The sequence below is a fragment of the Ovis canadensis genome, chromosome 15 (assembly GCF_042477335.2).
Source record: "Ovis canadensis isolate MfBH-ARS-UI-01 breed Bighorn chromosome 15, ARS-UI_OviCan_v2, whole genome shotgun sequence".
Taxonomy (NCBI): domain Eukaryota; kingdom Metazoa; phylum Chordata; class Mammalia; order Artiodactyla; family Bovidae; genus Ovis; species Ovis canadensis.
This window is the reverse complement of record NC_091259.1, coordinates 90,833,223-90,856,357: the sequence shown is the minus strand read 5'-3', so window position 1 is coordinate 90,856,357 and position 23,135 is coordinate 90,833,223. Positions and strand designations below refer to the sequence as shown.

Here is a 23,135-nt window from a genome sequence, read left to right as displayed (position 1 = left end):
TGGGTGTCCCCACCCGCCGCAGTCGCTGCTGGCCGCTGTCTCGAGGCTGCGTTCCATTCCGCGGCATCTCCGTAGCCGGCAGTCATTTTTTTTTGAGCCATTTCATTTTGTTTCCCTCACCTGTCCTTTTCCACTGTACACTTTATTTGGATTTATTAGCTAGTGACTCAGACGGTAAAGAATCTGCCTGCAGCGTACGAGACACGGGTTCGATCCCTGAGTCGCCAAGATCCTCTGGAGAAGGGTAGGGCAACCCACTCCAGTGTTCTTGTCTGCAGAATCCCGCAGACAGAGGAGCCTGGCGGGCTACAGTCCGTGGGGTCACAGACAGTGGAACGCGACTGCGCGACTTCAGCTTCGTTATGAGACTTTCACAAAGGGGCAGCTGAGACAGCTTTTTCTTACCTGTTCTCTAGCTTGAACATACGGGAAGGCTGGGTCTTCCCCCAAACTGTTAACATCTGTAAAGTGTTTTCCTACTTCATGTTTTTAGAGGATGGCCAGCCTAATAGCCAGCTGTCAGTTTAATGAGTATACAGATTTTTCTAACCCTTTCTGCTTCTCTCTTCATTCTGCCTCACCTGTGTGGTATGACTTGTGCCCAGAAAACTGTTCTATTCTTGAATGTATTTAGAGTCTAAAGCTAACTGCTACAGAACATTAGTTGACTGTAGTTGCATTTTCCTACTAGAATGGGTGGATGGAGTATGGGAACTGGAATTCACGGAGACCGAGCCTCTGGATGCCGGCATAGAAGCAGAGATCGTGCAGACTGGACTGAGCGCATTCACAGAGCTTTACAGCGCAATGCTACCTTTTGCTACTGAAAAACGTGACGCTGCTGAGGTAAAAGAGAGGAAAAAAAAACCAAGCTAGCCATTTCGTTGTTAGAAGTGTCAGGTAAACCCCGGTATCATCTAGAGCTTGGTCTCTTTGGTATGCAGTGCAGAAGGAAGGAAGAGCTGTGTAAAGAATGCGGTTCGCTTACTGGGATGGCCTCATAACCGTCTGGGATCACTTACTGGGATGGCCTCATAACCGTCTGGGATCACTTACTGGGATGGCCTCATAACCATCTGGGATCACTTACTGGGATGGCCTCATAACCGTCTGGGATAACTTACTGGGATGGCCTCATAACCGTCTGGGATAACTTACTGGGATGGCCTCATAACCATCTGGGATAACTTACTGGGATGGCCTCATAACCGTCCTCCCAAGTTATTAGTCTGTGATTCTTTCCGTGTCATGAGCATTGTTAACGAGCAAATTAAAGGAAAAGAGTAAAGGCCAAGATAAGGATGAAAACCAATAAGCGAAATAAGAAAAAATGGCCAAGGACAGTGCAGTTAACAACTCAGGATGCCTTTGCTTTAAGGAAATTGAATGTTGATCTGAGAAGTGATTAGTTGAACTAAGAAAGGAAAAAAAAGAGTTGTTTTAAATGGAGTTCTACGTAGTGTCTGTTACGCTTTAGGTCATAAACTTCTTTTCAAAAAACTGAAGGACTAGAAAGCAGAACAAAGAATACTTATGTATTAATATCTCCGAAAGATTTAAACTTAAAAAATATTTCTGTTATTAGTTTCAGGTAGCTGTTCAGAAATTAAATCGACCTGTTAAATACTCGTTAAGCGTAATGCTGAGTACCACGTGCAGTACCCAGGAGCGTAACATGGTGAGGGTACAGAGCCTCTCCCTACAGGGGGTTGCAGGAGAGGGGAGAATTAAGCTCTGGGAGCGTGCACTGTCATTGCTCTGGCCAGAGCCTGTGCAGTGACCACATCCACGGGCCTGAAGAAGCACGGGCCACCAGCTCTATGTGTTAGAAACTTCTGTAGGACACGTTAAATGCCATCTTGGCTTGCCTGGAAAAGGCAGCTTGCTGAGGCTGAGGCTGGGAAGGTCCCAGAAAGGTAGCTGGCTGGAGGCACATCTTCACAAATAGCTGGAGTGCTGACCAGTAATGAGGATTCCAGGGCAGCCTTGGGAGGGATCCTCACAGTGGGGATGTACAGCAAGTCCGAGGGGGTGGGGCAGGGTGGAGGCCACAGGACAGCTGTGAGTGGGGTCTGTGGTAGGCTTCTGGAGTGAGGTGTTTGCTGTCCACAAGGTTCAGGTCTAAGCGTCATCCCTAGACTAAACCGCTTGTCCTCCCATCTGCCTCTTGGAGGAAGGGGTTCTAGTGTGCAGTAGACCCAGGAACATGAAGAGTGCTGTTTCAGTGGATGTTCTTAACCAAACACAGACTTAAGGGGGGAATGCTGTACCCAGGGAGCTCCCTAGGGACATTATGACTGACCCCTGAATCCCATGGTTTTGGCTGCACAGGCCCACTTCTGTGCAGAGTTTTCAGTAGTACCTACAGGACTGCATGGTCCCAGGAGTTTTAGTCCCTGGATGCAGAGCCGCAGATGTGAAGGACCTGTGTCTGTGGAGGGCCGGCTGTGAATTACGTGAGGATTTCCCACTCGCTCCGTGTTGTGCAATAGTCAGTTGTGTTTTGCTCATTGATTTTTTGAAAAATGTGTGTTGTGGTGTGGTCTGGGTTACAGTTGTGGAAATTGGGGTGGAGGGCTAAAAACTGGGGACTCTTTTCAAATAGAGTTAATAGAGTTTTGTGAACTGGGTCTTTGTCAGGTATGAAATGCTGCCAAGGTGATTGGGTCCCCCAGGGTCACAGTTCCAGGCAGCGGGAGGGGAGCTGAGGTGGCCTTAGAAATGAAGATGTAACTGCTTTCTTCCACAAGCTTCGTGGTGAAGGAAAGAGGTTGTCGAGGTCTGATTTCTTGAGCTTCTGTGGGCTTCTGTTTTTTAAGGTGGCCCAGAGTGAGCCATATTTCGCTCCTACTGTTTGCTTTACTCAAATAAGCTATTTCCTCCTCATGTCTATAAGAGGGGAAAGCGTGAATAGTGATCAAAGTAATGAAAATATGGTTTGTGGTCTAAGGCTTACTTCCTCTCCTACCGAGGCTGTTTCTGCAGTCTGTTGAGCGAGACACTCGCAGGTTTTCCTCTCCTGCTCCCATTGCCCACAAAACATTTTGACTTAAAAAAAGTTGCTCTGATTTTTTTAGTTAGTAATTAGAGTAATAAATGGATTGAGATACATTTAACATAGATGGAGGGGTGACTTGTCTGAGTAATCACTGACAGAGGTGTCCCCAGAGTCTTAGTGTAGCTTTCAGGTGTAGTAATTTCAGAAATATATACGCTTCAAACTTACCCAAAGTTATTTTGCAAGTTTAATTAAGATTCTTGTATAGTTTCTTATCTTTGTGATTTTCGTTTACTTTTTCTTTTATTGGCTGAGCCACTCAGCTTGTGGGATCTTAGTTCCAAACCAGTAATGGAACCCAGACTCTCCCCAGTGAAGGCATGGAGTCCTAACCACTGGACCACCAGGAAACTCCTCAACTTTGTAAATTTTGAATAATACACTTTTAAATGTTCTGTTTTAGTCCCTTTGAAAATGGCAGACGTTTATAATTAGGAGGCAGAATGGTCTGTTCGTTTTTTTATAGGGCACTAAGCACTCAGAAGAATCAGAAACAGCAAGAGGAGACTCTCACAGCGCTCTAACGACTGGTGCTTACCGTTTGCCCTCCCCTAGAGCATTTGGACCTTCTTCGTGGAGAACAGAATTTCCCACAATGCGCTGATGGCCTTGTTTCACCACTTCGTTTATAAGGCCCTTAAGAAAAATGTCAGTGCTCAGCAGCAGGAATTTGGCCTTCACGCCGCCGGGCTGTATTTTCTGCTGTTGGAAGTACCAGGTATGCACGTTTGGTGTGATGGGGCAGGCCTTCTGTTTGTAATTTGTCTGCTTGGTTTTGAACTGTTACATCAATGCTTTGTCCTTGCTGGGAGGTTAGGTGACAGTGAATCTGTGAAGCCCATGGTCTGTCACAGGTGTTCAGAAAGCTCCCCTGTTTTCCTGTAAATGTGACTTCGGATGTTACCGTGCTAAGTCTGTAACCCAGCACACAGTCCCAGAGGGGTAAGGCTGGAGGGGCGTGCCCCGTGCCTTCGTGGTGTCCCTGCCTTCTCACTCCTGTCCAGCCTGAGAACAGTGCCGGTTGGAGGGCTGCTGCTCTTCCCGCTGTGTGGTGTGGACGGTCGGTGGGCTGTCCTCACCTGCAGGGCTGAGCACAGCTAGTCACAGTGAGGGAGCCCAGGGAGGAGTGTGTCTGGGATGGTGCCCCACCTCGTCCAGGCGGGACCCGCCCCGAGCCCAGGGCAGGAGACAGTGCGGCTGAGGAGTCAGCTGCAGCTGTGGGACTGCGAGTCCACGAGAGAGAGAAAATCAGGGTCAGTCAACCTGCTGCTTGTAATTGCTTATGTCGGTGCCTTTGTAGTAAATGTTAGGGACCTACTCCTATGATCTGAGAATTGGAAGAAAAGCTATGACCAACTTAGACAGCATATTAAAAAGCAGAGACATTACTCTGCTGACAAAGATCCGTCTAGTCATAGCTGTGGTTTTTCCAGTAGTCATGTATGGATGTGAGAGTTGGGACTATAATGAAAGCTGAGCACTGAGGAATTGATGCTTTTGAACTGTGGTGTTGCAGAAGACTCTTGAGAGTCCCTTGGACTGCAAGGAGATCCAACCAGTCCATCCTAAAGGAGATCAGTCCTGAATATTCATTGGAAGGACTGATGCTGAAATGCCAATACTTTGGCCACCTGATGCAAAGAGCTGACTGATTTGAAAAGACCCTGATGCCGGGATAGATTGCAGGCAGGAGGAGAAGGGGATGACAGAGGATGAGACGGTCAGATGGCATCACCAACTTGAGGGACATGAGTTTGAGCAAGTTCCAGCAGTTGGTGATAGACAGGGAGGCCTGGCGTGCCACAATCCGTGGGGTTGCAAAGAGTCGGACACAACTGAGCGACTGAACTGAGCTGACTGCTCGTTGCCTAGGGTGGAAGTTGAATTAAACTTTTTTGCTAAAGGTTCCTGTTAGTTAAGGAAAAGCCTGCGTTTGTTTTTAAATATTTCATTGTTGTAGCAGATATATTTCAAAGCAATTAAACCTACCTTGCTTACTCTTTATTCTTTACAAATAGGCAGCGTAGTCAATCAAGTTTTCCATCCAGTGATATTTGACAAATGCATTCAGATTCTAAAGAAGTGCTGGCCTCAGGAATCCAGCTTGAATCAGAAAAGAAAGAAAGAGCAACCAAAGAACACTCAGGGCAACTCGCAGGAGAGCAGTAAGAGGGCAAGACCCCACAGGAGAGAGGAGGTGGAGGTAAGCGGGGGTGTGGCTGTGACACTCAGGGCAACTCGCAGGAGAGCAGTAAGAGGGCAAGACCCCACAGGAGAGAGGAGGTGGAGGTAAGTGGGGGTGTGGCCAGGAAGCGCGTCTGACTCGTGTAAGGATTTATATCAAGTTAGGATGTCGGGGGTCATGATTATACCAAAGCTCCAGCGTGCTGTCCGCCTTCCCTCCCCTAGGCGTGGCCTCGTGGCCTGCTGAGCCTCTGTTCCCCATGCCGTCTTCCAACCTCCCTGTTGCCTCCCTCCAGTCTGTTCCCAGGTGTGCCTCGCCGCAGGCCAGCAGGTGTTACCTTATTTTCATTAGAGACCATGGTTGAAGTGTCCAGAGGACTCATGTCCACAAGAACATAATAGAATAGCATTAATTCCAAATTCTTGTGTGACTGGGTAGAGGTTCGTTGACACCAGAACTGGTAAGAAACCCAGGCAGTCTCACTGATGTGAAAATCCGGACCCAGAAGCTGTGGTAGCCTTCATGTGGTCCAGACTGAGCTTGAAGCCATGGGGCCCAGGGAGGCCCCCTAGAGTCCACTGGCCTTGACTCAGGGACATTGCAAACCTCGGACAGGCTGCGAGGCAGTGCTGCAGTCGGCTGTGTATTTCCGCATAATCTAGATGGATGAAACTACTCAAGAAGAAGAGGATGAAGAGGGTGTTTTTTATTCTTCTGAAGATCGTCGTCAGATTCGAAATGTCCTCTTTCAAGTTTTGAAGAACTTTATAAGGCTTCTTTCTAAATTCTCCTTAAAGGAAAAGCCAGAGTGTATACAGAATTGTGTGGAGGTAAGTGAGAATGCCAGGGACCTTGGGCAAGTTCAAAGAGAGTGGAAAAAACCAGGCCTTTTCTTGGTGTCTGTTTTCCAGGTCTTTGTTGCGTTAACTAGTTTTGAACCAGTTCGTTACGAGTTCCAGGTTACACAAGCCAGGTGAGCAATTAAATCCCCCGGTGCTAACGTTTAATTATGGTGAGATGTTTCGCTGCAGCAGAGGTGTGAATGTCATTCTATCCTGATTGGCACACAGGTAGAATTCATTCATTTAAATAAGGCTGATAGGGTTAGGAGTTTATCCTAGTGAAATCACATCCATTAACTAATCTTTTGCCTTTTTTTTTAGAGTTCTCAGAGAAATGAAGTATATACCAGAACTGGCCTACCATGGACTGTATCTGCTTTGTTCCCCTCTTCACAGAGAAGGAGACACGGTAAAGGAGACAGGAGCTGAGTTACAGGGAATTGAAAGCACACGGGTCGTGTGACTAGAAGTGCTGCAAGGACTCAGTGCGATGCTGTGTGAACTCGCTGGGTCGTTGGTGTCTGTGATGAGAAGCGCCCGTCAGCACGTGGTGGCCGCTGCTCGCTACAGGCTCATACCCAGGCCCCTGGTGCCGCAGGACACTCTTGTTGAGCTCAGGCATAAAGCAGGCCCCAGCGGGGCCTGCAGAGGCGCAGGAAAGCTGCTGGGCAGGGCTGCCGCTCGAGCGCTCACCAGAGCCCTCTGGGGGGCAGACAGCCACAGGCCTTGCAGCTCCCCCGCAGGCCCCGTGCCCCTGTGTTCCTGTTAGCGTCTGTGCTTTAGCAGATGATTCCAGAGTCCTCTGGGAGGACAGACAGCCATGGGGCCTTACAGCTCCCCCGCAGGCCCCTCTGCCCCTGTGTTCCTGTTAGCGTCTGTGCCTTAGTGGATGATTCTGCTGACACTCCTGGTCAGCATTCATATCTGGATTTGCCTGTGGTGACCTTCAGAGCCGCACAGCCCTAGACACTGGGGTCAGGGCTTTGTGAGCCCTGGGGTGTTACTGAACCTGAATGTCGTTAGTGCAGCAGGAGTCTGCAGAAAACATGGCAGACCAAGGCCCTTGCCTTCAGCGCCTGCAGTGCCCTGGTTTCCAGGGAGCGGGGTGAGGAGGCCCTGGGCACGCAGGCTCCGCACTTGGGTCCTACGCCTCACTGCTGTGTGTCTCCCTTTAAAAAGAAAAAACATTCCAACTTATTTTTGGCTGTGCTGGGTCTTTGCGGCTGCGAGCAGGCTTTCTCTCAGTCGCCGTGAGTGGGGGCTGCTCTCTGATTGCGGTGCAGTGGCATCTCGTGGAGCACTGGCTTAGTTGCTCTGAGGCATGTGGGATCCTCCCAGACCAGGGGTTGACCCGGTGTCCCCTGCATTGGCAGAGGGATTCCTCACCACTGAGCCACAGAAGAAGCCCTGTGTGTCCTCCATGAGTCCTTGGTATCCTCACCTGGACAAGGAGGATGAGGGCCTTCCCTTCCTGTGGATTTCTCAGGAGGACTGCAGGGAAGAGTGCCTCGGCGTAATGCCTGCTGTTTAGAAAACACCCCATACTTCTTTAATTTTTGATGTCATTATCTCTTCCCTGTGTCTGGAATATGTGATAGCATTTACAGTAAAACTTTTAATTTCTGTGCCCTTTTTAGCATTGTAGAGTAGAAAGTGCAGAGGATGGGAAATTACCCTTTCAGGTGGCAGTGTCTCTAAGGACAGGGTGTTTTTCATTGCAAAAGTGTTGGCCTGATGTTGGGTGACTGTGGTTGTAGCCTTATCTTTGATTACTTGACTTGGGACTGCTCATCTTCAAAGTCTTTTGGTATGTATAAAGTGGAGATAATAATAGTATCAAGTATAGAATGGAAATGTTTTGCTGACCTCATTGAGTTGAGAGATTTCAGAGTAAGTATGGTCAAATCTTGTAGTACAGAGACATGCTTAATGCAGTACCGGCCACATCCTTGGTTTCCAGTAATTATTTTATTCACTGGTTGCACAAGCTAACCCTTTGAGTAGATTCTGTGAGATGATATACGGGAAGGTGTTCTGTAAGCTTCAGCTGTAACATAGGTGGAGAATCATCCCCTTCCTCTTTCCTGTGGGGGGTAATCCGTTGCATTCTTCGGCCTTGCTCAGTTGCAGCTGATTCTCGAGCCCTGGTTTCTGGGCTGGAGTATAAGGCAAGCAGAGAAACTGGGTGGAATCCGGCTGATCAGTCTGTAGGCAGCACCTCCGCACTGTTCGTTTTGTGCAGGTATGACACCTGGTCGTTGTGCAGCAGGCGCACCCTTCGTGGTCCGCCAGAACCTGTGCCAACCTCCTTTACCTGCCGGCACTTGAAACAGCTCACTGGGGTCTGCGTCACAGTTGGCAAGGCCCTGGGATTCTCTGTCATGCCTTAAGCTGCATGTCCTTTCCTCTTCCAGGTTCTCAGATACGTTTTGCATCAAATGCTCTGCATAATACTGATGGTAGAAGTGGGCAAAGGCTCCCATCACACCCCGCTTGCCATCACGCCGCCGGTTGTCAGCAGTAGGAAGCTGGCCATCCAGTTTGTAAGGTAAACGGCACACAGCTCGCGTCTCTCCGTCACTCGCCCTCAGTAGCCTGGGCCCTGTGCTAGCCGGGGCTTCTGACACCTGAGGAGCTGACACGTGTCTGGGCTGTGTGTGGCTTGTGGTTCAGGATAAAGCGCATAGCAGCCCATCTGGCTTGTGCGGTAGGGGTGGTGTAGGGGGTGCTGTTGGGCATGCTGTAGGGGTGGTGTAGGGGATGGTGTTGCGGGTGCTGTAGGGGGTGGTGTAGCGGGTGGTGTAGCGGGTGGTGTTGGGGGTGGTATAGCAGGTGCTATAGGGGGTGCTGTTGGGGGTGGTGTATGGGTGGTGTAGGGGGTGCTGTTGGGGGTGGCATTGGAGGTGCTGTTGGGGGTGCTGTAGGGGTGCTGTAGGGGTGCTGTTGGGGTGCTGTTGGGGGGTGTAGGAGTGCTGTAGGGGGGTGTAGGGGGTGCTGTAGGGGTGCTGTTGGGGGTGTAGGGGTGCTGTTGGGGGTGCTGTTGGGGTGCTGTAGGGGTGCTGTAGGGGTGCTGTTGGGGGTGTAGGGGGTGCTGTTGGGGGTGTAGGGGGTGCTGTTGGGGGGTGCTGTTGGGGTGGTGTAGGGGGTGCTGTAGGGGTGCTGTTGGGGGTGTAGGGGGTGGTGTAGGGGGTGCTGTTGGGGGTGGTGTTGGAGGTGCTGTTGGGGGTGGTGTTGGGGGTGCTGTAGGTGGTGGTGTGGCAGTGCTGTTGAGGGTGGTGTGGGGGTGCTGTAGGGGGTGTTGTTGGGTGGTATAGGGGGTGGTGTAGGGGGTGTTGTTGGGGGTGCTGTAGGGGTGGTGTAGGGGGTGATGTAGGGGTGCTGTTGGGGGTGGTGTTGGAGGTGCTGTTGGGGGTGCTGTAGGGGTGGTGTAGGGGTGCTGTTGGTGTAGGGGGTGCTGTTGGGGGTGTAGGGGGTGCTGTTGGGGGTGCTGTAGGGGGTGGTGTGGCAGTGCTGTTGGGGGTGGTGTAGGGGGTGCTGTTGGGGGTGTAGGGGGTGCTGTTGGAGGTGGTGTAGGGGGTGCTATAGGGGTGGTGTAGGCGGTGGTGTAGGGGTGCTGTTGGAGGTGCTGTTGGGGGTGGTGTAGGCGGTGCTATAGGGGTGGTATAGGGGGTGCTGTAGGGGTGCTGTTGGGGGTGGTGTAGGCGGTGCTGTAGGGGTGCTGTTGGGGGTGGTGTAGGGGGTGGTGTGGCAGTGCTGTAGGGGGTGGTGTGGCAGTGCTGTTGTGGGTGGTGTAGGGGTGGTGTAGGGGGTGCTGTTGGGGGTGGTGAGGGGTTCGTGGCCTGTGGGCCCGCTGGTGAGGCCAGCTCTGAGTCCCGACTGCGGTCTCTGTGTCTGCTGCTCCAAGTCTGTCTCTGCCTTTCTGGCTCCTCTGAGTCTCTTTCCTTAGGTTCCTTGCCACTTTTTTTTTTAACTTTTTTATCAATAATTGATAGACTCATCTTCTCACGAGTCAGCAGGCTTTGCCTGCAAAGTCCCATGTCGGGGCTTTACTGGGAGATGCCGCTACATCACTCGCTGTTCTGTCCTCGGTTCTGTCTGTCTGACAGCAGCACGGAGGTGGTGGGGACAGCGGAGAGCGTGCCTGTGAGCGGAAGCGGTGCCTGGGCAGGCACGGGGTGCAGGCGCAGCCGCAGATGTGGGTGCGTGGTGCGGGGCATGGGGCGCAGGCGCGGGGTGCGGGGTGCGGGCATGGGGTGCAGGTGCGGGGTGCGGGTACAGGTGTGGGGTGCAGGTGCGAGCCCAGGGTGTGGGTGCAGGGTGCGGGCGCACGTGCGGGGTGCAGGCCCAGGTGCGGGCGTGGGTGCGGGGTATGGGCGTGGGTTGTGGGTGCAGATATGGGGTGCGGGGCACGGGGTGCAGGTTGCTGGTGCAGGTGTGGGGTGCAGGTGCGGGGCGTGGGGTGCGGGTGTGGGTGCTGGCATGCAGGTACAGGTGCTGTCTGACCCCTGAGTGAGCCTTAAGGATTTTTTTTAAACAGCAAATAAGATGTTTTAAGTAGAAGCACTTGTTCTAAATTTTCCATGTATTCATGATGTTAGTAATTGCAATATTTCTATAATGGCGTGAATAAACTTGAAGATGGGTTGAATCTGGGCATTTTAATAGCTTCTTTGAGGGTTAACTTTGGAGAAGTACTGTTAGAAATTCATTTTGCTGACCTACCACAAGGTAGTACTATGTCTCAATCTGGCATTGACTTCAAAGTCAAGCTCTTCACAGAGAAAGCTTGCCACATTTGAAACATTGTTTCTTTATTTATGGCTCTTCTGGGGCTTAACTGCACGCGTGGGCCTCTCTCTAGCTGAGACGACAGGGGCCTACTCTGATCACCCTGTGTGGGTGTCTTGCTGCAGAGCGTGGACTCGAGGGCTCCCAGGCTTCAGGGCTTGCGGCACGGGGAGGTGCCTCACGCACTCAGGAGGCGTGGCTCACAGGCTCGATTGCCCCTGTGCCTGTGGGTTCTTCCTGGGTCAGGGGTTGGATCTGCATGCACTGCACTGGGAGATGGACTCTTTACCGCTGAGCCACGAGGGGTCTTATTTCAGCCTTGGTAAGAGCTGTCGTAAGCAGCCCAAGGGTCTTGGGAGGTCTGGGCCCTGCCCCTCCCTGGCTGGCTACTGGGAGCAGTTTGGAGACCACCCGGGCGTGGGGAACGGTGCTCCGCTGTGACGCTCTCTTCACACTCCACACACTCAGGCCTCGCTTCCAGCACAGGCGCAGATTGCTCTTAGTAGTCAGGCTTTCTACAATGTAGAAGTGTCACTGTTTTTGAGAATAGGTTTAGGGGAAGCTGTTATTTTATTTTTATTATAGATGTATTATAAACAGTGATTCTTTCTTTTCTTTTTTAAAGCGTACTGGTGGATGAACTTAAGGAAAGCATGTACCCGGTCCTTCGTACTCTGCTGCAGCACATCTGTGTCAAGGTACTGCTGGCTGTAGTGTTAAGAGTCTGAAAACCACGCAAGAGTAGACGCATGTATCAGTGTTCCCAGAAATGAGCCTGTGTCGTTACCAAGAGTGGTCTTTTCTGTTTAGTATGTTTGCTGTTCTCTTTGAGTATTTGGGGGGGATAAAACAACTTTTTTTCCTTTTTAGAAATCTTCAAATATATAAAGATATAGAACAGAGTAATGAACAGAATGTTAAGTGATTTTGTATAAGGAAAAGCTCTGCCAGCACATAGGCACACTGGATTTTCTTAGGAAGCAGATTTCATCATACTCCTTCAGACATAAATATTGCATGTGTCTCTCTACAGCATAAGACCTCTTTAAAAACATATCCACAAAATATTAACACACCTAAAAAATTTAGAATAATGCCTTAATATCATCCAGTGTCTGGTTAGCATTCAAAATTCTGTGAATATCTCTTAAAATGTTTAGCAATTTGGGCAGATGATGCTTCACTTGAACTCTGTGGATCCTAGAGATCTGTAAACTCTGAAATCGGGCTTGGAGATCTCTTCTAGGCTAGTTTCCCAGGAGGTCTGAGGCGTGGAGATCTCTCCTAGGCTAGTTTCCCAGGAGGTCTGAGGCTTGGAGACCTCTCCTAGGCTAGTTTCCCAGGAGGTCTGAGGCTTGGAGACCTCTCCTAGGCTAGTTTCCCAGGAGGTCTGAGGCTTGGAGACCTCTCCTAGGCTAGTTTCCCAGGAGGTCTGAGACGTGGAACTGGATAGTCATTTCTGTAGCATGTAGACACTTGCACTGTTGCTGAGTGGGGTGCACTTGGCGCTCGTCTGCTTCCACCAATGCACGTGTCTCTGTTGTCCTGCGTGGGGACCAGCGGGGCAGCTTCTCAGGGCCTGTGTCTCTGTTGTCCTGCGTGGGGACCAGCGGGGCAGCTTCTCAGGGCCTGTGTTTCAGGTGGTCGACAAGTCTGAGTACCGGACTTATGCAGCTCAGTCCCTGGTCCAGCTGCTCAACAAGCTTCCCTGTGCAGAATATGCTTCTTTCATGGCCTGGCTTTATGGATTAACACGCAATGCCAAGGTAGGCGCTGCGCCTGTGTGAGCTCCTGGCTTGCAGCTCTGCAGCTCTGTACCTGCAGACTGCAGATGCAGTGGCGCTGGGTGCTCTTCCTCTGTGGCGGAGATGCATGCGGCACTATGCGCTGTTCCTCTGTGATGGGGGCGCGTGCGGCTTTGCTTCACCAGGTCTCCCACCGGGTCTTCACTCTTGACGTGGCCTTGGCCCTCCTGGAGCTGCCTGAACGAGAGGTGGATGGCCCGCTGGCCCCGGAGCACGAGAAGTTCCTGAAGCATAAGTTCTTGGTTCAGGAAATCCTGGTCGCCCGCTGCAGAGACAAGGCCCCGACGGTGCGCAGCAAGGCGCTCTCCAGCTTTGCACTTTGCCTGGAGTCCTCTGCCTCAGCCCCGTCGGACAGCATCCAGGAGCTTCTGCATAACAGTGAGTGTGCTGAGCACCCCGAGCCTGGCCTCATTCTTGCTGGTCCAGACTGGGTGGCAGAAATGATCAGAGTGCTGTGATAACTGCAGCCCTCAGCCCCCTTCCAGCTGGCAGTGCTGTGGAATAGCTCTCACACGAGCGGTTTCACAGTCTTGTCCTCGGGTTGAGGTTGCTGGCTGCAGTCTCTGTTACTCTGTCATTGGCTAGCGGCTGTACTGGGCCTGTTTGCACAGGCCTGACACAGGGAGTTGTCAGTATCTATAATCTGTCTCACCTTCAGGCTTGCTCACCTCGATTTGGGTTCTTCTGTAAATATTCACATAGGGTTTTGATGCTGTGTCTTTTCTCCTCTGACCTGTCGGCTTACTTGTAGCTCCTGCAGTGCCAGTACAGAGCCACCGACAGAGTCCGTCGACAAGTTCATCAGGTAGGAAAGTGGGCCAGTGTACTGTCGGATGCTGAATAATTGACCCTTTAATTAAAGGACTAGCTGAGTATTGGTGTTTTCTGTCTGCATATTACCTGATTTAGTACTGCACTTTTTTCTTCAAAGAAATTAAAATTTATTTCAGTAATGATTCATAGTAACTGAAATGTGTAATATGCCATGATTGAAGTGAAGTGAAGTGAAGTCTCTTAGTCGTGTCCGACTCTTTGCGACCCATGGACTGTAACTTACCAGGCTACTCTCACCATGGGATTTTCCAGGCAAGAATGCTGGAGTGGGTTGCCTTTTCCTTCTCCAGGGGAACTTCCTGACCCAGGGATCGAACCCAGGTCTCCTGCATTGCAGGCAGATGCTTTACCATCTGAGCCACCTTCTTGCCTGGAAAATCCCGTGGACGGAAGAACCTGGTAGGCTACAGTCCATGGGGTCGCAGAGTCGGACACAACTGAGCGACATTTACTTTACTGTGCCATGATTATGTTAATGAAAAGTGTAACAGTTTTTTAGTGTACTGACAGAGCCTTTTTAAAATTTATTTTTAAGCTTTTTCCTATCAGAGGCAGATGCTTAACCCTTCTGCAGGTTCAGCGGTGATCCACACGGACAGCAGCGGTGAAGCAGCCGGATCCATGGGTATGTCGGATCTTGTCCCTTATTAGATGAGCAGCAACCAGGAGATCTCAAACAGCTGTAGGTAGAGCCTCGAAACATGGGAACTTTTCTTCAAGCTCACCCTTACTGTTGGAAGGTCTTTTGTTTTCCCTGAAGAGTAGTTTCCGTTTGTCCCTGAGTTGGCGTCCTTGCGCTAGTCTCTGTATTTCATTTCAAGGTGAAGAATAAGGTGCGTCTCGCTTGTCACGCATTTCTACATTTCAGATATTTCTGCCACACTTCAGGGAGCGTTACAGATGTTTTATTTGCTCACTGAAGTTAGTTGTTATGAACACTTGGGCTTGCTGACCAGAGAGGAACCAGAGGAACAGAGAGGAACTAGGGAAGGTACTGCCGCTGCTGCTGAGTCGCTTCAGTCGTGTCTGACTGTGTGCAACCCCATAGACGGCAGCCCACCAGGCTCCGCCATCCCTGGGATTCTCCAGGCAAGAACACTGGAGTGGGTCGCCATTTCCTCCTCCAATGCATGAAAATGAAAAGTGAAAGTGAAGTCACTCAGTCGTGTCCGATTCTTCGAGATTCATGGACTGCAGCCCACCAGGCTCCTCCGTCCATGGAATTTTCCAGGCAAGAGTGCTGGAGTGGGTGCCATCACCTTCTCCAAGGGAAGGTGCAGTAGAATTAAATGTGGTTTAGAGAAAAAGCATCGCAGAAGAGGGGAAAAACGCACAATACTGTGGCCCTCGCTTACTTTTACTCCTTGTTACTGTTTCCACGTGGCATCTCGACTGTGCTCATGCGATCCCAGAATCCACTTCTGATACATGGTGGGGAACTGTGAGTCCTGGCTTCCATGGGAAAGTTCAGAATCTGGGTTATAGTTTCTCTATGCCAGTGATATGAACTGTCTTTTAACGGGTCACACATACCGTGTGGAGATTCTGGGATCCTCTCTCCCATGAATCCTGTACTTGATTCTAAACATAAGTGATGTTTGTACTCTTTTAGTGACTTACTGAACCAGAATAATCTGGGATGGTAGAGTGTCAGTGTGATTCAGGAGGGCAGAAACACACCTGGCTAGGTGGTAGAAAGACCTGGAGCTACTCTCAGATTCTGTTTCTGTCTAGCTGTATGGTCTGTGAAAGTCACTTTCATGGGCTCTTCCTTCACCTATGTGATGATATGGCATATTGTTGTAGAGAAAAACTACATTAAAAGTGAGAGGCAGTCTGAATACCTAGGCCAGTTCTGTTACTAAAGAGCTGGATGACCCAAGACATGGGAGTCAGCAGACCTCCCTGACTGCTTGTCAGTTCTGATCCTGAAACCTCGTCTGCCCTTCACAGAGGGCTTTTGTCAGGTCTGCAGAAATCATATTTAGAGAAGTGGCTTTAGAAGGTAGACAGAAGAGAGAACATGTGCAAAAAATAACTGATACAATGAGATCTATCAGTTTATTTGATAAACATGGGCATCGTTCCTCCCAAGGAGGCACTGCAGGCACGAACCCTAACAAAAATAGTTCCACGTCCTAAGGAGCAGGCGGAGAGGCATATATGCAGGTACCTAAAATCGAAATGCTGTGAGATGGGTGCTGAGGTGCTGTAAAGTGCCATGAGAGTCAGTACTTATCATTACAGTCCGAAAGACTACATTTAGATGACTAGATATTAGCCTATCAGCTAATTACTCAAATTCAGCTAATTACTCAAATTCAGAGTAGTAACTCAGGATGTACTAACAGATTCCCTAAAATAACTAAAGAAATTTAATACGGAAAAATGTTGAATGTTTGCGTTAATTCCAGTCTGAGCACGTTACAGATTCACTGTTGTACATTGTCATTCAGGTGCTCAGTCATGTCCAACTCGTTGAGACCCCATGGACTGCAGCACGCCAGGCTTCCCAGTCCTACACCATCTCCCAGAGCTTGCTTAAACTCAGGTCTGTTGAGTCAGTGATGTCATCCAACCATCTTGTCTTCTTTGTATAGTTCTTCTGTGTATTCTTGCCACCTCTTCTTAACATCTTAATACCTTCTGCTTCTGCTAAGTCCATCCCGTTTCTGTCCCTTATTGTGCCCATCTTTGCATGAAATGTTCCCTTGGGATATAGAATTTTCTTGAAGAGATCTCTAGTCTTTCCCATTCTGTTGTTTTTCTCTATTTCTTTGCATTGTTCACTTAGGAAAGCTTTCTTATATCTTCTTGCTATTCTTTGGAACTCTGCATTCAGATGGGTATATATCTTTCCTTTTCTCCTTTGCCTTTCACTTCTCTTCTTTTCTCAGCTATTGGTAAGGCCTCCTCAGACATTGATCACCGAGGCAGTGATCAAAACCACCCCCAAGAAAAATGAAATGAAAAAAGGCAAAATGGTTGTCTGAGGAGGCCTTACAAATAGGTGAGAAAAGAAGAGAAGCGAAAGACAAAGGAGAAAAGGAAAGATGTACTCATTTGAGTGCAGAGTTCCAAAGAATAGCTAGGAGAGATGAGAAGGCCCTCTTCAGTGATCAGCGCAAAGAAATAGAAGAAAACAATAGAATGGGAAAGACTAGAGATCTCTTCAAGAAAATTAAGAGATACCAAGAGAACATTTCGTGCATAGATGGGCACAATAAAGGACACAAATGGTATGGACCTAACAGAACAGGAGAGACTAAGAAGAGGTGGCAAGAATACATAGAAGAACTGTACAAAAAAGATCTTCACTACCCAGATAATCATGATGGTGTCATCACTCACCTAGAGGCAGACATCCTGGGATGTGAAGTCCAGTGGGCCTTAGGGAGCATCACTACAAACAAAGCTAGTGCAGATGATGGAATTCCAGTTGAGCTATTTCAGATCCTAAAAGGTGATGCTGTGAAAGTGCTGCACTCAATATGCCAGCAAATTTGGAAAACTCAGCAGTGGCCACAAGACTGGAAAAGGTCAGTTTTCGTTTCAATCCTAAAGAAGGGCAATGCAAAAGAATGTTCAGGCTACTACACAACTCCCTGATGTTCAAGCTGGTTTTAGAAAAGGCAGAGGAACCAGAGATCAAATTTCCAACATCTGCTGGATCATGGAAAAAGCAAGAGAGTTCCAGAAAAACATCGATTTCTGCTTTATTGACTATGCCAAAGCCTTTGACTATGTGGATCACAATAAACTGTGGAAAATTCTGAGAGAGATGGGAATACCAGACCACCTGACCTGCCTCTTGAGAAATCTGTATGCAGGTCAGGAAGCAACAGTTAGAACTAGACATGGAACAACAGACTGGTTCCAAATAGGAAAAGGAGTGCGTCAAGGCTGTATATTGTCACCCTGCTTATTTAACTTATATACAGAGTACATCATGAGAAACGCTGGACTGGAAGAAATACAAGCTGGAATCAGGATTGCCGGGAGAAATATCAATAACCTCAGATATGCAGATGACACCACCTTTATGGCAGAAAGTGAAGAGGAGCTAAAAAGCCTCTTGATGAAAGTGAAAGAGGAGAGCGAAAAAGTTGGCTTAAAGCTCAACATTCAGAAAACGAAGATCATGGCATCTGGTCCCATCACTTCATGGGAAATAGATGGGGAAACAGTGGAAACAATGTCAGACTTTATTTTTTGGGGCTCCAAAATCACTGCAGATGGTGATTGCAGCCGTGAAATTAAAAGACACTTACTCCTTGGAAGAAAAGTTATGACCCACCTAGATAGTATATTGAAAAGCAGAGACATTACTTTGCCGACTAAGGTCCGTCTAGTCAAGGCTATGGTTTTTCCTGTGGTCATGTATGGATGTGAGAGTTGGACTGTGAAGAAGGCTGAGCACCGAAGAATTGATGCTTTTGAACTGTGGCGTTGGAGAAGACTCTTGAGGGTTCCTTGGACTGCAAGGAGATCCAACCAGTCCATTCTGAAGGAGATCAACCCTGGAATTTCTTTGGAAGGAATGATGCTAAAGCTGAAGCTCCAGTACTTTGGCCACCTCATGTGAAGAGTTGACTCATTGGAAAAGACTGATGCTGGGAGGGATTGGGGGCAGGAGGAGAAGGGGACGACCGAGGATGAGATGGCTGGATGGCATCACGGACTCGATGGACGTGAGTCTGAGTGAACTCCGGGAGATGGTGATGGACAGGGAGGCCTGGCGTGCTGCCATTCATGGGGTCGCAAAGAGTCGGACACGACTGAGCCACTGAACTGAACTGAACTGCACAATTGCACTCACTTTACATGCTAGCAAAAGTAATACTCAAAATTCTCCAAGCCAGGCTTCAACAGTAAGTGAGCCGTGAATTTCCAGATGTTCAAGCTGGATTTAGAAAAGGCAGAGGAACCAGAGAGCAAATTGCCAACATCTGTTGGATCATAAAAAGCAGGACAGTTCCAGAAAAATATCTACTATTGCTTTATTGACTATGCCAAAGCCTTTGACTGTGTAGATCCCAACGAACTGTGGAAAATTCTTCAAGAGATGAGAATACCAGACTACCTACCTGCCTCTTGAGAAATCTGTACGCAGGTCAAGAAGCAGCAGTTAGAACTGGACATGGAACAACAGACTGGGTCCAAATCGGGAAAGGAGTATGTCAGGGGTGTATATTGTCTCACTGCTTATTTAACTTATACACAGAGTACATCATGTGAAATGCCAGGCTGGAATCAATACAGGCTGGAATCAAGATTGCCAGGAGAAATATCAAAAACCTCAGATATGCAGATAACACCACTGTTTTGTCAGAAAGTGAAGAAGAACTAAAGAGCCTCCTGTTGAAAGTGAACGAGGAGAGTGAAAAAGCTGGCTTAAAACTCAATATTCAGAAAACTAAGATCTTGGCATCCGGTCCCATCACTCCATGACAGATGGAGAAACAATGGAAACAGTGTCAGACTTTAATTTTGGGGGCTCCAAAATCACTGCAGATGGTGATTGCAGCCAGGAAATTAAAAGACGCTTACTCCTTGGAAAAAAAGTTATGACCAACCTAGATAGCATATTCAAAAGCAGAGACATTAGTTTGCTAACAAAGGTCCATCTAGTCAAGGCTATGGTTTTTCCAGTGGTCATGTATAGATGTAAGAGTTGGAGTATAAAGAAAGCTGAGTGCTGAAGAATTGATGCTTTTGAACTGTGGTGTTGGAGAAGACTCTTGAGAGTCTCTTGAACTGCAAGGAGGTCCAGCCAGTCAATCCTAAAGGAGATCAGTCCTGAACATTCATTGGAAGAACTAATGCTGAAGCTGAATTTCCAATACTTTGACCACCTGATGCAAACAGCTGACTCATTGGAAAAGACCCTGATGCTGGGAAAGATCAAGGGCAGGAGGAGAAAGGGACGACAGAGGATGAGATAGTTGGATGGCATCACTGACTTGATGGACATGCGTTTGAGCAAGCTCTGGGGGTTGATGATGGACAGGAAAGCCTGCATGCTGCTGTCCAAGGGGTCATGAAGGGTCAGACACGACTGAGCGACTGATCTGAATTGAACTGGACTCCTGTACTACGTATTAACCTCTGTCCATCGTTCCTCAGGCAGTCTGTCTATCAGATCTTATCCCTTGAATCTGTTTCTCATTTCCACTGTGTGGTTGTCAGGGATGTGATTTAGGTCATACCTGAATGGCCTGTGGCTGTCCCTACTTTCTTCAATTTAAGTCTGAATTTGGCAGTAAGCAATTTGTGATCTGAGCCACAGTCAGGTCCTGGTCTTGTTTTTTGCTGACCATATAGAGTTTCTCCATCCTCCCATGCAAAGAATATCATCAATTTGATTTTGATATTGACCATCTGGTGATGTCCATGTGTAGAGTCGTCTCTTTGTGTTATTGGAAGAGGCTATGTATTTGCTATTACCAGTGCATTCTCTTGGCAAAAGTCTGATAGCCTTTGCCCTGCTTCATTCTGTACTCCAAGGCCAAATTTGCCTGTTATCCAGGTATTCTTGACTTCCTACTTTTGCATTCCAGTCCCCTGTGATGAAAAGGACATCTGTTTTTGCTCTTTGTTCTAGAAGGTCTTGTAGGTCTTCATAGAACATTCAACTTCAGCTTCTTCAGCATTACTGGTCGGGGCATAGACTTAGATTACTGTGATATTGAATGGTTTGCCTTGGAAACGAACAGAGGTCATTCTGTCGTTTTTGAGATTGTATCCAGGTACTGCATTTCAGACTCTTTTGTTGACTGTGATGGCTACTCCATTTCTTCTAAGGGATTCCTGCCCACAGTAGTAGATATAATGGTCGTCTGAATTAAATTCACCCATTCCAGCCCATTTTAGTTCACTGATTGCTAGAATGTCGATGCTCACTCTTGCCGTCTCCTGTTTGACCACTTCCAGTTTGCCTTGATTCATGGACCTAACATTCCAGGTTCCTGTGCAGTATTTTTCTTAACAGCGTCAGACTCTACTTCCATCATCAGACACATGCACAGCTGGGCGTTGTTCCTGCTTTGCCTCCGCCTCTTCATTCCTCCGGGAGCTATTTCTCCACTGATCTCCAGCAGCATATTGGGCACCTACTGACCTGGGGAGTCCATCTTCTAGGGTCAATCTTTTTGCCTTTTCATGCTATTCATGGGGCTCTCAAGGCAAGAATACTGAAGTGGTTTGCCATTCTCTTCTCCAGTGGATCACATTTTGTCAGAACTCGCCACCACGACCCGTCTGTCTTGGGTGGCCCTACATGGCATGGCTCAGTTTCATTGAGTTAGACAAGGCTGTGATCGGTTTGGCTAGCTTAATTTTCTGTGATTATGGTTTTCATTCTCTCTGCCCTGTGATAGATGAGGATAAGAGACTTACGGAACCTTCCTGATGGGATCACTGACTGTGGGGTAAATCGAGTCTGGCTCTGGTGGGGAGCCGTGCTCAGTAAATCTTTAATCCAGTTTTCTGCTGCCGTGTGGGTCAGTGTTCCTACCCTGTCGTTCGTGACAGTTGCTCAGCCCTCTCTGACTCTTTGGGACCCCATGGACAGTCCGTGGAGCTCTCCAGTACAGAATGCTGGAGTGGGTAGCCTGTCCCTTCTCCAGGACATCGTCCCAACCCAGGAATTGAACCAGGGTCTCTGCACCGCAGGCAGATTCTTCAGCAACGGAGCTGTCAGGGAAGCCCCCTGTAGTTTGGCTTTGGCTGAGGCCAAACTGTGGTGAGGTTGGTGGCGGTGGTGACGAGCTCCTTCAGAAGGACTTGTGCCAGAACGCCTCGGCCCCTAGGGCTGCTGAGCTCAGCGCCCCTGGCTCCATGGCAGGCCGCTGTCGAGCCGTGCTTCCACTGGAGGCTTGCAGATGCTCAGAGCGAGTCTGGCTGTGCCTGTTGGGGGTCGCTGCTCCTTCCTCCCGGGGCCTGGTGGGCACAAGGTTTTGGTCGTGCCCTCTGAGAGTCTGCTTCCCTGTCCCGTGGAAGTCCGGTAACCAAATCCCCCTGGCCTCCACAGTCAGAGCCCCCAGGGGTTATCAGCCCCTTTGCCAGATCCCCAGGTCGGGGAGTCTGTTGCGGGCCCCAGGACTTTGCAACAGTGTGAGAACTCCTTTGGTGTAATTGTTCTCCAGTCTGTGCATCCTCTACTTGGCGGCTCTGTGGTGGGACTAATGGTGACCTCCTCCAAGAGGACTTCGGCCAGGTGCCATGGCCCTCAGCCTGCTGCAGCCAGAGCTCCGTCCCCAGGGCAGGCCCCTGCTGACGTGTGCCTCCGCAGGAGACACTCAGACACTCTCAGGCAGGTCTGACTGAGTCTCTTGTGGGGGTCACCGCTCCTTTTCCTGGGTCCTGGTGCAGACAGGGTTTTGTTTGCGCCCTCTGAGCAACTCTGGCGGGTATGAGGTTTGATTCTAAATGCAGTTGCCCCCCTCCTGCCATCCTGTTAGGGCTTCTCCTTTGCCCTGGGACGTGGGGGTATCTTTTTTTGGTGAGATCCAACATTCTCCTGTGGATGGTTGTTCAGCATCTAGTTTCAATTTTGGTGTTCTTGGAGGAGTAGGTAAGCGCAAGTCTTTCTCCTCCGCCTCAGGATCCAACAGTGGATTCTCGGTGTTGTGCAGATGCTTCCAAACACTACTGTATTGCTTTAATGATGCTTCTAAATTATAAGAGCTTGCCAGATGTAAAGAGCCCATGTTCCCACTTTATTTTTGATAAACTAAAATGACTTGTGTTGTTGGCATTAATTGTGCATTAAAAAATTTGTATAGTTACTACATGCCAGATACTGTGCTAATAAGTACCATTGTTGGTGTTTTTTCTTTTGAGAAATAATTCATAAAAGTCACCATTTAAAGTATGTTAAATCCAGTGGTTGTTGCTGCTGCTGCTAAGGTCGCTTCGGTCGTGTCTGACTCTGTGCGACCGCAGAGACGGCAGCCCACCAGGCTCCCCCGTCCCTGAGATTCTCCAGGCAAGAACACTGGAGTGGGTTGCCATTTCCTTCTCCAACGCATGAAAGTGAAAAGTGAAAGTGAAGTCGCTCAGTCGTGTCCGATTCTTAGCAACCCCATGGACTGCAGCCCAGCAGGCTCCTCCGTCCGTGGGATTTTCCAGGCAAGAGCACTGGAGTGGGGTGCCACTGCCTTCTCCACCAGTGGTGGTTAGTGGTTCATAAATGTGTGTAATCAGCTTCCAGAAGCTTCTCATTAACTGACTGGGAAACCGCATCCCCACGAGCAGCCAGCCCCTGTGCGCCCCCTGTCTGTGGATCCTCCTTTTCTGGACATGTCACACACGTGGAACCCTGGAACATGTAGCCTTGTGCAGACAGCTTCTCCGCCATCTGTTTTCAAGGCTCATCCGCGGTGAGGCATGCACTACTGTATCAGGACGCGATTGCTTTTTATGGCTGAATATAGTCCATTGTTGGAGAAGGCAGTGGCACCCCACTCCAGTACTGCCTGGAGAATCCCATGGACGGAGGAGCCTGGAAGGTTGCAGTCCATGGGGTTGCTAAGAGTCGGGCACGACTGAGCGACTTCACCTTCACTTTTCACTTTCATGCATTGGAGAAGGAAATGGCAACCCACTCCAGTGTTCTTGCC

The 23,135-nt window shown here is 49.2% G+C and overlaps 1 protein-coding gene across 4 annotated transcripts in view; it reads left to right on the top strand.

Annotated features, from left to right (window-relative positions):
* Window positions 1-23,135, top strand: part of NCAPD3 (non-SMC condensin II complex subunit D3) — a 62,845-nt gene that overhangs the window by 862 nt on the left and 38,848 nt on the right. For 2 of the 4 annotated variants that reach the window (XM_069554632.1, XM_069554631.1), the window contains exons 2-13: window positions 692-846; window positions 3,614-3,776; window positions 5,077-5,261; window positions 5,906-6,073; window positions 6,155-6,216; window positions 6,407-6,494; window positions 8,500-8,633; window positions 11,499-11,571; window positions 12,514-12,639; window positions 12,804-13,056; window positions 13,430-13,483; window positions 14,087-14,137. In XM_069554632.1, the coding sequence (XP_069410733.1) occupies window positions 692-846; window positions 3,614-3,776; window positions 5,077-5,261; window positions 5,906-6,073; window positions 6,155-6,216; window positions 6,407-6,494; window positions 8,500-8,633; window positions 11,499-11,571; window positions 12,514-12,639; window positions 12,804-13,056; window positions 13,430-13,483; window positions 14,087-14,137 (1,512 nt within the window). Of the gene's footprint in view, window positions 1-691; window positions 847-3,613; window positions 3,777-5,076; window positions 5,262-5,905; window positions 6,074-6,154; window positions 6,217-6,406; window positions 6,495-8,499; window positions 8,634-11,498; window positions 11,572-12,513; window positions 12,640-12,803; window positions 13,057-13,429; window positions 13,484-14,047; window positions 14,138-23,135 lie in introns of all 4 variants that reach the window. The other 2 variants (XM_069554630.1, XM_069554629.1) reach the window with 1 other exon arrangement.